This window comes from Rhinolophus ferrumequinum, chromosome 20 (assembly GCF_004115265.2).
Source record: "Rhinolophus ferrumequinum isolate MPI-CBG mRhiFer1 chromosome 20, mRhiFer1_v1.p, whole genome shotgun sequence".
NCBI classification, from domain to species: Eukaryota; Metazoa; Chordata; class Mammalia; order Chiroptera; family Rhinolophidae; genus Rhinolophus; species Rhinolophus ferrumequinum.
Genome location: NC_046303.1, coordinates 33,766,324 through 33,782,237, shown reverse-complemented (window position 1 = coordinate 33,782,237; position 15,914 = coordinate 33,766,324). Strand labels below are relative to the sequence as shown.

The following is a 15,914-nucleotide window of genomic DNA, read 5'->3' as shown; positions in this document are numbered from 1 at the left end:
TGAGATACCCAGGACAGGGTCGGAGTGGTAAGGGAATCCTGCACGGCCTGTCCCCACCAAGCACAAAACGTGGTGAACAGTATCTCTTTGAAACCAGCTTGTGATATATTTTACGCATCTGCTCTTTTTTTCACTTTAAGAGTTTTAATTAATGAATCATGCAACACTTAAATCGTGCAAATTAGCCTACATGTTGACATTGATAATTCCCGGGGGAACTGTGCTTTATTCCTTTCCCTTAGTGTTAATTTTAAGACCTTGGGAGGTATTTATTTCTGTTTTCACAGCTCACTCGCTCTCTGTCTCTCTCTCTCTCTCTCTCAGATCTCCCTCCTGACACCTTAGGCAGCCCTGGGGCTTGACCACTGTGGCTCATGCTCTTCCTGAAAGGCCAAGGAGGGAGCAGGGAATTGGGCCGGGGCCTTCATTTACAGTGCCTCCCCGAGTTCTTTTTCCTTACCCATTTTCCTCACCTCCTGACCTGACCCCCCATCACCTCCACATAGTCGTCCTATTTGTCCTCACAGCACACTACTTTCGTTCACTCTAGTACTTCTGCATAAGCATTTTGTGATGCTACAGCTTTGCTGCTTAAAGGAGAAGCCCCACTTATTCACTGAGAACTACTATGTGCCAAGCACAATAACGGATCATATCTTCACACAGCCCTGGTGTGGACAACACCTTCCTCGCTTTACAAAAGAACAGAGCTGCAGTGAAAAGGTTCAGTTGTCAGGCTTTGAAACAGGTACTGTTCATTCTATACCACTACCTCCAGCTGGGAGAGGAGTTTTAGGGCCAAAAATCTGCCTTTATTTTCTTTTCCGTTTGATAGTTTTTCCTCCTCTCCTCCTTCTTTTGTTCTATTTCCTCCTCCTCCTTCTAATTAAATTTTAAAAATGCATGCATGTGGTGGAAAATGTTCAAACAATACAAAATACAAAAGGGTACAAAATGAAAAGTGGAAGTCTCCCTTTCTCACCATTTCTGTTGGCTACAATTGTCAACAGTTTCTTGTCTAAATGACTAAAAAAAGTACACATCACAGACACGTAGCTTTTAATTTACACAAAGTGATCATATTCTATACACTGTTCTATAAATTGTTTTTTTCCCTCTTAAATTTATATTGAAGTATAATTGACATGTGTGGAGACAGAGCCAGGAGTGCAGATTCCAGGCTCTCGGCCTCACGTGGAAAGGTGCTGGCTCAGATAGTAGATGGTCATCAGCTGTGACTGGATGGCCATCAGCTGTGGCTAGTTGGCCATCAGCTGTAACCAGTGAGTCATTGGGCACTAATATAACTGCCGTGGCTACGCTAGCAAAAAATGGGGGCTAGCAAGAAGATGGTGGCTGAGCTAGCAAGTCCAGATTGCTGTTAGCACAGCAGATTGCAGTTAGCAAGGGGTTGGTTGGTTGGCAGAGAAGTGGAAGGCAGGTTGCGGATCGTGTGGCTCCTGCTTCCTGTGTCTCTACCCCAGCCGCTAACAAGAATATAGTTGTATGACTCCCCTATCTATGGCTCCGTGGCTGTTCCTTTCTGGCCTGTCCTGTGTTCTTATGTGGGGAGCGGGACCAGAGATCCCGCATGACACCCTGCATGACAACATGTAACACTATATTAATTTCAGTTGTACAACATAATGATTTGATGTTTGTATAGATTGTGAAATGATCACACAAGTCCAGTTAACATCCATCACCATACATAGTTACAAAATTTTTCTTGTGATAAGAACGTATAAATTGGGTGGTTATACATGTGGATGTTGACCCCACCCAGGATGGTGTCCTTTGGTGGAAAGGAGCTGGTGAGCTAAGATCCAAAGTTTTCAGTGAAGAGAGGGAGTAACTTGGAGATGAGGTGCAGAGGGGAATACATTACCAGAAGGCTTCAGAAACTAGGAAGCATGGGATTTAACAGCTAGATAACCCCTCACAGAGTGCATTGTTCTAACTCATATGAACAAAACTACATTGGGGTCTAGATTATAACTTTTAAGAGTGTAAGGAGGTCCTGAGCAAGAGTGCCAGAATTAGAAAGTAAAAGTATGGGACGCCAGCTAAATTTGAATTTCAGGTAAACACACATATTGCATGGGATACATTCATATTAAAAAATTATTCGTTGCTTATCTGAAACTCAAATTTAACTGGGCGTCCAGTACTTCACCTGCCAACCCCAGGCCTAAGGCCAAGAAGTTCACGAACCACTACCCTCACAGGAGCCGGCAGCGCGCTCCTAGTAATTCCGGGTGGGACACTTCCGGTCAGGTGGGCGGGCCAGCGCGGCGCGGCCCCGCCCATCGCCGGATGCCTCCTATGGGCCCAGGCCATGCTTTCCTCCCAGGCCGGGCACCGCCCTGGCCCCGCCGCCAGGCGCCTCGGGCGATCCGGGACTGGTGTTTGGCTCCCAAGTGGTGGAATCGGCTTCCTGCCTCCAGGGGGCAGCGGCCGGGGACGGGTCCTAACGTGGATAGCTTGGCGCCCGCGCCGCTCTTACAGTCGGTGGACGTGACGGGCCGACCAGTGGGCGGCCAGGGCCGGCGGTCGCCATTCCCGTGTCGCTGCGCCCGCGGGGGCCGCCCGAGTCGGCCACGATGCCTCTGGGCCTGAAGCCCACCTGCAGCGTCTGCAAGACCACGTCGTCCTCCATGTGGAAGAAGGGCCCGCAGGGGGAGATCCTCTGCCACCACTGCACGGGCCGGGGCGGCGCGGGCGGCGGGGGCGGCGGCTCGGGGGCCGCCAGCGGGACGGGGGGCAGCAGCAGCGGTGGGGGCTTCGGCGCGGCGACCTTCGCCAGCACCTCGGCCGCTCCTCCGCAGAGCAACGGGGGCGGGAGCGGCAAGCAGGTGAGCTCCTCCGGCCCCTCCCGCCTGCGGAGGCCAATCGGGCGGGGAGGGGGCGGGCGCGGGCCTCCGGGACCCCGGGACCCCGGGACCCCGGGACCCTGCTGGGCCGGGCTGCCGCCCTCCGCCTCTTGAAGAGATCTTAACTGGTTTGGCTCTAGCACCTTGTGAAAAGTTAAAAATCTAAAGAAGCAAGAAAATTGAAAACCCTTCAGAAATCCCCCTATTGTAATAATATTTTGGGTAGCAACCAGGCATCTCATTATCCAGTGGTACATAGAGACCTAAACGGTGTCATGCTTCTGGACTTCTACCCGTTAATAAAGGCTATTTTGTCATTATATCGTGTTATTATATTATGTCATTATAAATGGCAGCATAAATATTCCATTGTAGGAGGTGGCATATCTAACTCTTCTGGCGTTGGAGAGTTGAGTTGTTAAGGATTTTTCTCTGTTACAAGCACAAATATATAGTTCTTGCCTTGACCTAGACTTGCTCTTCTGCCCTTTGCTCAATTGTTAGCAGCTCACAACTTGTTAAAAGCTCTGGAGGTGCTTGCCTAGGGCCCTCCCTGTTTTAGCTCAGTTCACGTTATTACCCAGCATAAAAATAAAAGGAATTATGTATGAGTATACTTAATTTTTAAATGACTGTATAAAGTGCATATACTCTGGGATCCTTGTAAGATGGTTCTATGGGGACAACAACCTTTCTACACTTTTTATTTCTCTTTTTTGTTCTTTGTTTATGTAACAGAGTAAGCAGGAAATTCACAGGAGGTCTGCTCGGCTCAGAAACACTAAATACAAATCGGCTCCAGCTGCTGAAAAGAAAGTTTCCACTAAAGGAAAAGGGAGAAGACATATTTTTAAATTAAAAAATGTAAGATGATTGTGGACAGTGTCTTTTACTGTAATGGCATTGTGTGTGTAGTAGTGTGTCTTGATACTGCCTTCATCTCTTCTCTGTGAACTTTTCCTCTTGGGAGCTCTTATTCTGGGGAGTGGTCCAGATTTCCTAAAGAGGCTGAGCTCTGTCGCAGGAGGCTTACTTTTGCAAAGTTAATACCCTTTCTTTTTTTTAGCTTTTATTTTTCCTCTGGAAAAATATAAAATATGAGTCTGAAAGAAACAAATCTTGGGTGCATTTTATTGGGTTCTTTATGCAAAGGATTATGGTTCTTGGTAAGGCCAGGTACACTAGGAAAACTTTTTTTCCATTATTTAAAGATCTAAGTAAATGGTATTACTGGAACTCATTCATTTCCATATTTGTTATCATAGCCGCAGAAAATGCATGTTACTGACTTACAGTCAATTTGATGAATCTGAATTAAAAATTTTGCTAAACCTTTACCTGTTCTTCTGTTGTAAGAAACTAGATTTTTGAAAGACATGCTGGGGGTAATTGGAAGCACATTTTTGGTGCAGTAAATTTTCATTGTCTTTGTAAATATAAGGGGGCAATGGTCAAACACAATGCACTCTATTTTTTTAAACCTCAGTATGGTATTCTTTCCTTTCAGAACAGGAAGGGTTGACTTACCAGTAAAGCCATTTCTGAAGTTAGGCATATTTCTAAAACATAAATGGGCCCTGCAGTATATTGTGGATTCTTACTGAGAACAGTCCCTAATTTGTCTTAAGATTTTTATACTTTAGTTTTCTAAAAATGAGGCATTTGTTGACTAGACAAAACATGTTAAGTAAATATTCGTTTGATTATAGTTGTATCCTTAAATTCATGTTTTCTTCTTAAGTATCAGGTAATATGTTCTTTAATTATTTCAATATCAACTTCTCTAGCAATCTCTTTAAGTATGATACTAAGACATATCTGGGGAGGCCTACTTTCTGTGTTGTGGCATAAAAGTGTGTATTGCAGCTTAAGAATGGGTTTCAGCGATAGGTGGTGGCAGATTACTAAGAACTCTGAAGGAATTTTCTTTCAGCCGTAGTTCAGGCTTTGCTAGAAAATGACTTCTGATGATACTGAGTATCGTGTAGTTCCATAGTTAAGTTGAGATGGAAATTGCTAGGGAGACACTTTTTCACTTTTATGTTCAGCTACCCATTTTTATTCCGCTCTGTCTTAGGCCATTAGAGCTAGTATATTTTTATAATTAAAACGTTAATGTGTAAGAACACATTATTATGTGAGGGTTTGTGTTAGCTCTCAGCAGCATAATCAGAACTTCTCCTCTAGTTCCCAGCAATTTTAAGCTAATGGTAGCACAAGTAGCAGTGGAAATATTCAAACTGGGCTTTGCCACAACATTCAGAAAATCAGTTATCTTTTTATTGCAGTTTTGTCACCAAACAACAAATTTGGTATTTCTCAAATTACAGAACTCTCATATATGGCTGGAAAAAAAATGCCTGTGTACATAAACACATACACAGTATGACTGTGCTAATATTTTTACTTTTGTTTTTTTCATAGCCCATTAAAGCTCCTGAGTCAGTTTCCACCATAATCACTGCCGAATCGATCTTCTACAAGGTAAACGTGTAGAGTTACCGAAGAAAGATTTGAGCCTGCTGTGTAATGTGCTACTAAAATGTTGGGTTAGTCTGAAAGTCTGCTTTTCTGTAAAAAGTGATTGTGAGTTTTGTTCTTTCCTAAGCTATTTCCCCCAGAGAGACCTGTTATAAAACGTCTCATCCAGAGCTGAGGGGGGAGGGGAAGTTGCCTATTGATATGTGAGGATCTTAAGGATTTTTTAATGGAGATGATGGGAATTGCTTTTAAAATGCTAATGTATGGAGTGGAGCTGGGAAAGACTGAGCCACCCTAGTCACTGTGATGCATTGAAAGGTGAGAAGGACAGAGGCGGGTTTAGACCAGCAGAGGATGTGGACCGTGATGTCTAGTGGGCGGAAGAGCCACAGAGATTCTAAAATGCTTTTAATCAGAAATGAGAGGACACGGGGATTAGCACCTACTGGAAGTCCATGCTGGGAGAGACTCCCAAAATGATTCGATAAAACAGAAGTTCAGGTTTCCTAGGGCCAAAGCCCATGGACATTTGATACCTCAGTGAGAGAGGTGACATTTCCTTATATTTCAACCAGAAAACGAGGAGAGGAGTTGGAACATAGAAAAGACCTCTAAGGCCAGGCAGGCCTGGCATAGGCCGTAACCATTAAATACGGTCACTTAAGGGCAGTGGTATGGATTTGTGCTTTATACCTGACCTAAGTGCACTACACATTGGGAAAAACAAGCTGTTAGACTCCTTGAGTATACCTTTTCTTTTTTTAGCCCAGAATCTGTATGGTCTAAAACAGTCTATACACAGGCAAACATCTGTTCTATATTTCCAGCATTTCATGCATTGTTAATACATGGCTGAGGTTTAGTATGTGCTTGCTATTTATCCGGCACTGAAGTGAGCGTTTCACACGCTTTATTTCATTCAGTCCACTCCGTGAAGTAGGTACTGTTATCCCCATTTTATGGATGAGGCGCAGAGAGGTTAATTCACTTGTCCAAGTTCACACAGCCGACAAGTCATGGAGCGAGGCAGTCTGATGCCAGAGCTCAAGCCCAGAGCTCAGTTCCTGGCTCTACTGCCCGGGCAAGTGGTGGTGTAACTGGGCTAGGACCAGTCTCTCTAATGTTTCTTCATCTACAAAACAGGGATCGTAAATAGAAACTACTTCACTGGGTCAAGTGAGATCAAGTATGTTATGCACGTAGCACAGTAAATACTGAATGAATAATAAAATTATCACGTTTAAAAATGTGTGCATTACCTTCACAGCTGAACATACAGTTTACAGGTGAAGTTCAGAAGCAACTGGCTGAGCTAAGGACTTAGTGAACTAATGATTTCCAGGCGTGTCTCAATGGAAAGGCGTGTGAGACTGTTATTGCAAGTATCAGTGATTTATCACTGTCTACCACCCATTTTTAGTAAATAGTAAAGACAAAACAGTCAAGTAATGCTGTAGAGACTCAGTATTGCGGAGGCTATCACAGCAGTGCCGCCACGAGCAGCACCAGGGTGGGCAGATTGAAGAGTCATTTCCAGCTGCTGAACTGGAGCCCAGATCAGGCCTGTGAGAGGGAGCTGAGTGGGAGCCACTGGGTGTGAGGGCCAAGAGTGTGGGCATCAAAGACCCAAAACGGTTACGAGACCTCCCCGGGCACTTCAGAGGCAGGACAGCCCACGAACTCAGGTCTGGTTACCCCTACTCCATGTTCTTCAGTATATTGTGTTGACCCCCTTTTTCTCTGCCAAAAACCCTGAAACCTCTCTGCAAATGAGGGGACTCCTTAGATAGGTGCCTTAGTCCTGTTTTGTGTTTTACACACACACACACACATGCGCACACACGCACATGCACACGAAACAGTGTTAACCAACACCTGCCGTGCTCCAGGTACTGCTTGCCTTTGGAATCTTGCTAAGACGTTATCTTTGCAGTTCTGCTTTCACACTGCTATGCGTTTTGGGTTAATGTTCATTCAGCATATATTAGAGTGCCTGTGATAAGCAAGGCTCATTTTTTATGCATGTGAGGAAAAAATATATAAACGTTTATAATTTGGGAAAAATGATTATACCTGTAGACCAGAAAAGCCATAAATGCAAACTATTTATATGATACAGAATTTAGAACTTTGGAGAGGCCGGAAGGACGAGCGGATGATGAATATGAACTAGCAAGTAGTGGATTGTCGCCCACACTGACTGTGCCCATTCACACAGTCAGTGCTCCTTATACTGTGCTCCTTATACACGGGTGAAGGGGCCACCAGGGGAAACCCCTGGCCTGTCGGGTGCTTGATTACTGGAAATACCATCTCGGTACCGTTTTTATGGTGGAGGTACATATCCCAGCACTTTACCTGGTGCTCAGGCCCTGTTTTGAGGGAGGCAGCGACCGATCACACCTGCAGACTGGTTCCCACAGTCAGGAGAGCGTGCCCCTGAGACCTACACCCACCTAAAGAAGTTCTGAGTCTTATAAGTATTTGGATCAGCCATTATGAATGTTCAAAGGAGAGGTTATTTCCAGTTCGAGACCCAAGAAAGACGGCATGGACGGATGGCAGAGGCATGGGGGTCCAAATACGACATATGCCAATTAGATAGTTGGGTATGAAGTAGAGCAGGGGTACGACAAAGCCTTGAATGCCAGAAATCAGCAGTTGTCCTGTGGAGGTTATCAAAGTGAACAGGAGGAGAGGCGGGAAAGGCACGGTGAACTGAGGGTGAACCTGTCCTGAAAACTATGATCAGAGGAGTCTCCGCCATTTCTTTCGTTTGAATTTATGCTCTTTTCCTTAATGGGTGGTTGAGGAGGAAGGTACATAGGGTATACGTGTATTCTCACCAGGTTAGCCCTGATTTTCAAGACAGTACAGAGACAGACTCTGAGCTAGTGTAGGAACTTCACTGCAGCTCTGCCTTCTGTGACTTTCAGCAAGTCACAGCCTCTCCACAGCTCAGCGGCTCTCACCAAAACAATAGGGATAACACTGTAGTGAAGGGAAATCAAAATATTTTTATAAACAATGTTTTGTTTATGCCAGTTGTCATGTATATGTTTTTCATTCAAAAGGGAAACAACTTTAGAATTGTCATCAACCATATAAACACTGATACATTAGTCCATCTCAGGGACCTTTTATTGACGACTTTGAAGTCTTGCTTTTACGTTGAAGACGTTTCAGTTCATAGCTATGGTGCTGTTCTATTTGTTTTAAATAGGGGATTATCCTCTATTTCCTCCAGGGAGTATATTACCAAATTGGAGACGTTGTTTCTGTGATTGATGAACAAGATGGAAAACCTTACTATGCTCAGATTAGGGGTTTCATCCAGGACCAGTACTGTGAGAAGAGCGCGGCTCTGACATGGCTTATTCCCACTCTGTCCAGCCCCAGGGACCAGTTTGATCCTGCATCCTATATCATAGGTGAGTTTGACACATGGTACAGGTTCTTGAACCCAGTTAAATCTCTGTTATTATGTATAAGAGTGGGGCTGCCATAACAAAACACCACAGACTGAAGCTTAAACAACAGAAACTTATTTTCTTGTAGTTCTGGAGACTGGGAAATCCAAGGTCAAGGTGTTGTCAGAGTTGGTTTCTGCTGAAAGCTCTCTTCCTGGCTTGTGGACCACCTGGTGTGCACACTCCTGGACTCTCTTCTTATAAGAACACCAATCCTATCGGATTAGGGTCCCACACTTACAACCTCATTTAACCTTAATTACCTCCCTAAAAGCCTTGTGTCCAATTGCTATCACATTGATGATTAGGACTTCAAGATAAGAAGTTTAGGAGAAATACAATTCAGTCCGTAACAAAGAAGCATAAGTATCATTAAGTACAATAAAGATAGAAAGCTTTATAGAATATATGAAAGACATTTTATGTAGCTGGGGTTTGAGTGCTATCAGTTATTTTGAGTTAGGGTGGTATGCACCTACTAAAAAGTGATGTGGATAAGATTTTTCTGAGTGACCCAGGATTAAACTCTATTAAAAGAATTTATTGCTCAGGAATTAGGTTATTTAGGTTACATATAAAAATCTACTCCAAAATAATTTCCAAAGGAACTATCGTGGTTATTTCTAGAATCTTACAAATTCTCAATATGCGTCCTTCTACATGTCACACATAATCATTCTAGACCGTTTATAACGTACATTGCTGATAATCGAAATGGCAGCCACTGTACTCTTATTAATTTCATGCTGCCAAAAGAAACGGTACAAAATGTTCTTTATGTAGATTCACAAGAAATTACTGATTAGTATGATTTTGAAAGTGTTCAGAGTTTTTAAATTACCCTGAACTTTTCAACCTTTCTGCAATAGGCGAGTATTAGTTTTGCATTCTGAGAAAAAAACATAAAAATTTTTTTTCGGAGAGAGCTCAGGGACAAATAACGTGCCACTGTTATTCTTACCTACATGTCAAGTTTGATACATGACCAAATAGCTTTAATCTTCTGCTTGTAAGTACATAGAAGGGTGGACTTTGATTTACCGACCCATTGGACAGGATTCTCAGCAGAGGCAGCGATGTGACAATCACCTCCGGGGCTCCTCTTCCACCTCCTCTTCCTAACCCTCAGATTCCAGAGCACAAACTCTGCGCCCGACTACTGGGTTCATAGCGCCTACACTTACTAGCTGTGTGATCTTGGGCAAGTTCGTTAATCTTTCTTGCCTCATTTTCCTCATAAGTAAAATGGGAATAATAATAGTCCCTACCGCAGAGGGCTCTTGTGAGGATTCAAAGTACTGACATACTGTGTTTCCCTGAAAATAAGACCTAGCCAGATATTCAGCTCAAATGCGTCTTTTGGAGCAAAAATTAATGTAAGACCCGGTCTTATTTTACTTATTTATTATATAAAACCAGGTATAATATAATATAATAATATAATACCAGGTCTTATATTAAGTTTTGCTCCAAAAGACGCATTAGAGCTGATTGTCTGGCTAGGTCTTATTTTCGGGGTAACGGTATGTACAGCTCTAAGAACAGTGCAGGCATATAATAGATACTAGGTGAGGTTAAATTTACTTTTAGAATCATTTCTAGATTGAGTCACTGTTTTGAGGAGAACACTATATTCCTTAAGCAGTTAAAGTAGGAAACAATGCTAGAGTAACTTCAGAGTAAAACATGTTCCAAGGGCTAATGTCAGGTCACCACCAGAGCGGTTTCTCCTAGCATCTAGAAATGTTAACATTTTATGACAATGATATATATGTTCAAAAATGCATTTAACCTTTCCATTGGCTGCTTTTAGGACCAGAGGAGGACCTTCCAAGGAAGATGGAATACTTGGAATTTGTTTGTCATGCACCCTCTGAGTATTTCAAGTCACGTTCATCACCATTTCCCACAGTTCCTACCAGACCAGAGAAGGGCTACATATGGACTCATGTTGGACCTACTCCTGCAATAACTATTAAGGAAACAGTTGCCAACCATTTGTAGTTTAAAAAGAAAAACTGGATTTCCACTTACCTTTTATTCTTTAATGAAATAAAGATATGCCACATGTTTCTTTAATGAAATTCTTAGATGGAAAAATTACAAAAAAGTGTTTTCCTACTACCCAGTAATCATTAGCTCATTTATTACTAGTCATTTGGAAAACTAAAAAGGATAGAAAAGATTAAATATACTTTGAAGTTAAATATTACATTATGTGTATCTTCCCAGGTAAAGGCTGTAATTTCCAGGGAGACCATTAGGAACATAGTGTCTATTTTTCTCCATAATTTATTTCTAGAAACTCATAAGGTGGATTGTATTTTCTTACCAGAACAAAAAATTAAGGTTTGGATTTCTGACCAAGAACTGGACCAAATAAAATGTAGCTGTGACCAACAGTATCTATCACAAAGTTATACAAGCTTTATTTCTCATCTAGAAAATACTATGGCAGACTGTTGGCTGCTTTAACCTTAAGGAAAGTGGGTTTTTTATTAGCCCAGGCTTTTTAAAACTTTCATCTAATTCTTCTGTAGCAAGCGGATTCAGAATCATTTTGTTGATCTTAATATCACTTCTCACATACCTTCTCAGTCAAAATGAAGCTTCCAATCCATAAAATTGTATACTGCAGTCAGCTTCACTGAAAGCACACAGGAAACGTACTATTCAGGCATCCCACTTGGTAGTGTCTTGACTACCATTAGAACAACCATTGGGCAGTCATAAAAATGATTAATAGGTTAACTATAATTGAAAAATATACCCTTTCTACTTATAAAAATAAAAGTTGGCTGTAAGACAAAATTTTTTTAAAATTGTTTAAAAATTAAAACAAAATTACCAATAAGTTATTAGCTTTGATATCTTTAAAAAGTCTACTTGCTGTGGACTCGTAATAACGGGCCTAAAACAATGCCTTGGACTTAGAAAGCCTGCTATATATGAAATTATCTGGAATTCTACAGGTTTCTTTCAAGTGCAAGGTAGGGAGCAACAGTGTGAAAATGGGAAGAAGTGTAGATGGCACAACTTGCCTCCTCTTCTATCCTGACTTAAGCAGTATTTTTCAATCCCAGGAAAACTTGTCAGAATCTAATTTAATCATAATGATTTTGCATTTTAGCACATTTAGCTGTTACCCTTTTCTATACACTTACGGTTTGTGTGTTGGAAAGAAGCAACTGTGGGTAGTTCTGTACACATAGCTCTCTGTATATAGTTATCTCTCTGTTCACAAATATAGTAAAATTGAGTGTAAATACCATTGTAAATAACGAAATGTTAATGTTCAAACTTTTGGATTAAAATGTATTTTTCACAATGTATTTACTTTGGACTTATTTCATTTAAACTGTTAAATAAGGCCTTCTATCCAAAAATGGTCTAAATAGAAAACAACAGTGTTATGCGAGGTCTGACATTTATGTTCACGAACTCATCCTAGAAAAAGTGCTACATAGCTCATTACTGAATATCATTATTCGAAATACTCCCCTTTGGAAGCTTTGTACCAACGCCAGCGCCTTGCCCATCCTTCGAAGCAGTTTTGGAACTCTTTCTGGAATGGCCATCAGAGCAGTGGTAATACCGTTGATGTCCCGAATATCATCAAAATGTCTTCCTTTCAATATTTCCTTTATGTTCGGATAAAGAACGAAGTCATTGGGGACTAGATCAGGCGAGTATGGAGGGTGTTCCAATACAGTTATTTATTTACTGGCTAAAAACTCCCTCACAAACAGGGCTGTGTGAGTTGGTGCATTGTCGTGATGCAAGAGCCATGAATCGTTGGCGAAAAGTTCAAGTCTAACTTTTAATGCATCCTTTTCACATTTCCAAATAGTAAAGTTGGTTAACTGTTTGTCTAGTTAGTATAAATTCACAATGAATAATCCCTCTGATATTAAAAAAGGTTAGCAACATCGTTTTGACTCTTAATTTGGACTGACAGAACTTTTTTGGTCATGGAGAATTGGCTGACTTCCATTGTGCACTTTGATGCTTTGTTTCAGGGTCGCATTGGTGCATCCATGTTTCATCACCAGTGATAACATGGCCCAAAACATCATCTTGCCTCTCCAAAAGGTCTTGACAAACTTCGACCTCCTTTGCTTTTGTTAATTGATGAGCTCTTTCGGGACCACTTCTTTTTTTTTTATTTATTTATTTATTTTTATTGGGGAATATTGGGAAACTGCCTCTCCAGAGCACATCAGGTCCAAGCAGTTGTCCTTTAATCTAGTTGTGGAGGGCACAGCTAAACTCCAAGTCCAGTCGCCGTTTTCAATCTTTAGTTGCAGGGGGTGCAGCCCATCATCCCATGCGGGAATTGAATTGGCAACCTTGTTGAGAGCTCAAGCTCTAAAAACAGCCATCCGGCTGCCATTTCGGCCGCCACTTCGGAAGCTCAGCAGCAGCTCATAGTCTTAAATCTAGTTGTGGAGGGCGCAACTCACTGGCCCTTGTGAGAATTGAACTGGGAACCCTGCTGTTCAGACCTCGCGTTCCAACCAACTGAGCCATCTGGCTGCCCCTCTGGACCATTTTTGCACACATCTTTCTCATGCCAAAATTCTCAGTTAAGATTTTCCTGTTTCTTTATTGATATTTACTTGGTCTGCTATGCTTCTCACAGCTGATGATTTTGACACACAATTCAATGAATTTTTGCAATGTTTTCATCAGTTCTGTTCATTACTGGCTGCCCTGACCTCTCTTCATCAGTGATGCGTTCTCTCGCCTCAGAAAAATGTTTAATCCATTTGTACACTGTCGTTTTCTTCATGGCATTATCCCCGTAAACTTGGACTAACATGTTCCTGATTTCACTTCCACTCTTGCCAAGTTTAACAGGAAATTTAATGTTTGCTCATTGCTCTAATTCAACAGCAGACACTCTCACGACAGCACACAAAAATGTGGCAACAATAATGAACACCACTCACTAAGATGCCGCCACATGTCGACACGAACACAGCTGTGAGACACTGATATGCCGAGGTTATGAAACCTTACCGAGCTGTTTGTACAGTGCTGCCAGTGTAAGCGCATGGTGGCAAGTTTGCGAATGTAATTGTCAGGCCTTGTACAGCACAGGGAATATAGTCAATATTGTGATAGCATAGTACGGTATCAGATGGTTACTGGATTTATGGTGATCACTTCTTTAGGTATATAAATATTGAATAACTATGGTGTAGCCCTGAAACTACTATAATATTGTATGTGAGCTATATTTTTAATAAAAATCTTAAAAACAAAACAAAAAATAACTGCTGCTCCAAGTTGCCACAGCAAGCAATTAAAGCAGAATCTCTGAGAGGGAGACTGGGGCCTCACTAGGTTCCACAGAATCTAGTAAACCTTAAAAAAAAAAAAATTTAAATTTCAGAGGCGCTACTAATGTACAGCCAGAAATGGTGAGAACCACTGCTTAGGCTAGTTCTCTTTAGTTTATAAAATTCAGCTGATAAAGGCTTCAGTTTCTACAAAGGGAAAAGGAGATCTGCTAGAATCCTGCTTTCGGGAAATTTAGGAAGATAATCAAAGGCCTATTTAACCAATTAGCCCCGATAAAGGTAATTGGTATATGGGGCTCACAAAGTGAAGATGTACGTTGCAAATCTAAAAATGCACTGAGTCAGCCTGCGCTTACAGGAAACTCCTGGCTAGGAAACTTACTATGTATCGATCACAGTCCTCAGCTCAGCTATAACTAGTTTACCTAGGAAATAGGTAGGACCTGCTCTTATAAGGACATCTGGACCTCCCAGCCAATTCTCCCCTGTGTCTGCCTTGCCTCTTCTAAGGCTAAGGGAACTCGCTCTTTCTCACATGCCTCGGGAAGGGTGCTCCCCGAGTCAGTCCATGGCTTGTTTGATGTCCCCGAATAAAGGACATCAAATTTGTTGCTAAATTGTGTTAGTTCTATCACTTGAAAGTTTTAGAGACAAGATTGTACCCAAGTCAGCTGTTGAAGATTCTGGGGCCTGCCCCTAGATGCAAGTGAAGGAACTCACAGAGCCCTTTCGTTCGCTGCCTCTTGGGATGCTCTCTGGGATCCCCTGTAAGCCTCTCTCAGATTGAGCTCCTCTTACTGTGAGTTCTCAGGGCTCTTTGAGCTTGTTTGTCCTAATCCTTGCAGGTGGAAAATTGGAGTGTGAGAGACCCTACATTTTTTATGGTGAGATTTAGTGGGCCACAACTTCTGGGACTGTGCTGACCTCACCTACAAAGGTAAGCACCTTCAGGGGTTCCCGACAGGTCTCAGAAACTCTGCACAGGCAGGCAGAAACAGCAAATCTAGTTGAATTAGGGAGTATTATTCAACAAGGGAAATAATGGGTACCCCTCAACCTACAGAAAGCAAGATGGCAGATATTAGGGCACTCACTAAAACCTCAAGGTAAGTCCACAGCATAAACTGCTTGTTTTGTTTTTCTTTCCCCGTTGTCTATCTATCTAAAGGAGGATTATTCCAATTTCAGTTGAGAAATAAGAACAATTCATTCACAGATATGTGTTTTATTTATTGAGTGATCACCTGTACCAGGCCGTCCTAGATTACAGCAGTGACCAATGGGTACACCCTGGCCCTTTGTGGAATTTTCAGTATAGCACGGAGACAAGTGGATATAGTATCAAAAAAACAAAACAAAAAAATGGAAATTAAAAGTTGGTGTTCACACGAAGTGTTTGCCCAGTCAGATTCTTAATAGATGACTAGATTTCAGGTTAGGAATTATTAATACAGGTTAGGGAAATATCCAGGGATGATGAGACCACCTCTCAATATCTGAAATAAAAATATAAAGCTGATGTTTTGCTTCCTATAGTCACTGTGAGCTGCGCCGGTCAGGCCCAGGCTTCCTGAGCAGAGCAGACTGCGGATCTTACACTGGGTTTTTCAGTAAGCTTGTAGTTCAGGAATGGACAGACTTTGAGAGGTGTGGATCGGATGGTGTCATCCACAGCGGGGTCTTCTGGGTGAGGTTGCTGCTGATTGATTGGCTCTCAGAGGCCTGTTTTTTGGAGTAGGAGTTCCCACGTCACCCAAAGACTGGTGACATGACCTCATTAGTTT

At 42.1% G+C, this 15,914-nt stretch overlaps 1 protein-coding gene across 2 annotated transcripts; it reads left to right on the top strand.

Moving 5' to 3' along the window:
• Positions 1–2,422: 2,422 nt before the first annotated feature.
• On the top strand, positions 2,423–12,156 carry GATAD1 (GATA zinc finger domain containing 1). 2 transcript variants are annotated; one of them, XM_033088906.1, is made up of 5 exons: positions 2,423–2,855; positions 3,612–3,737; positions 5,298–5,357; positions 8,602–8,785; positions 10,638–12,156. In XM_033088906.1, the coding sequence occupies exons 1-5, from the start codon at positions 2,604–2,606 to the stop codon at positions 10,826–10,828; spliced, it is 813 nt and encodes a 270-aa protein (XP_032944797.1). In that variant the 5' UTR covers positions 2,423–2,603; the 3' UTR covers positions 10,829–12,156. The 2 variants fall into 2 exon arrangements, with proteins under 2 accessions (XP_032944797.1, XP_032944796.1); XM_033088905.1 differs by having other exon boundaries at positions 2,578–2,855; positions 8,578–8,785.
• The last annotated feature ends 3,758 nt before the right edge of the window (positions 12,157–15,914 follow it).

Coding starts and splice junctions, on each gene's coding strand:
- GATAD1 (XM_033088905.1), top strand. CDS start 2,604: ATGCCTCTGGGCCTGAAGCCCACCTGCAGCGTCTGCAAGACCACGTCG. Junction 2,856..3,611: donor GGGGCGGGAGCGGCAAGCAG/GTGAGCTCCTCC, acceptor TTTATGTAACAG/AGTAAGCAGGAAATTCACAG. Junction 8,786..10,637: donor TCCTGCATCCTATATCATAG/GTGAGTTTGACA, acceptor GGCTGCTTTTAG/GACCAGAGGAGGACCTTCCA.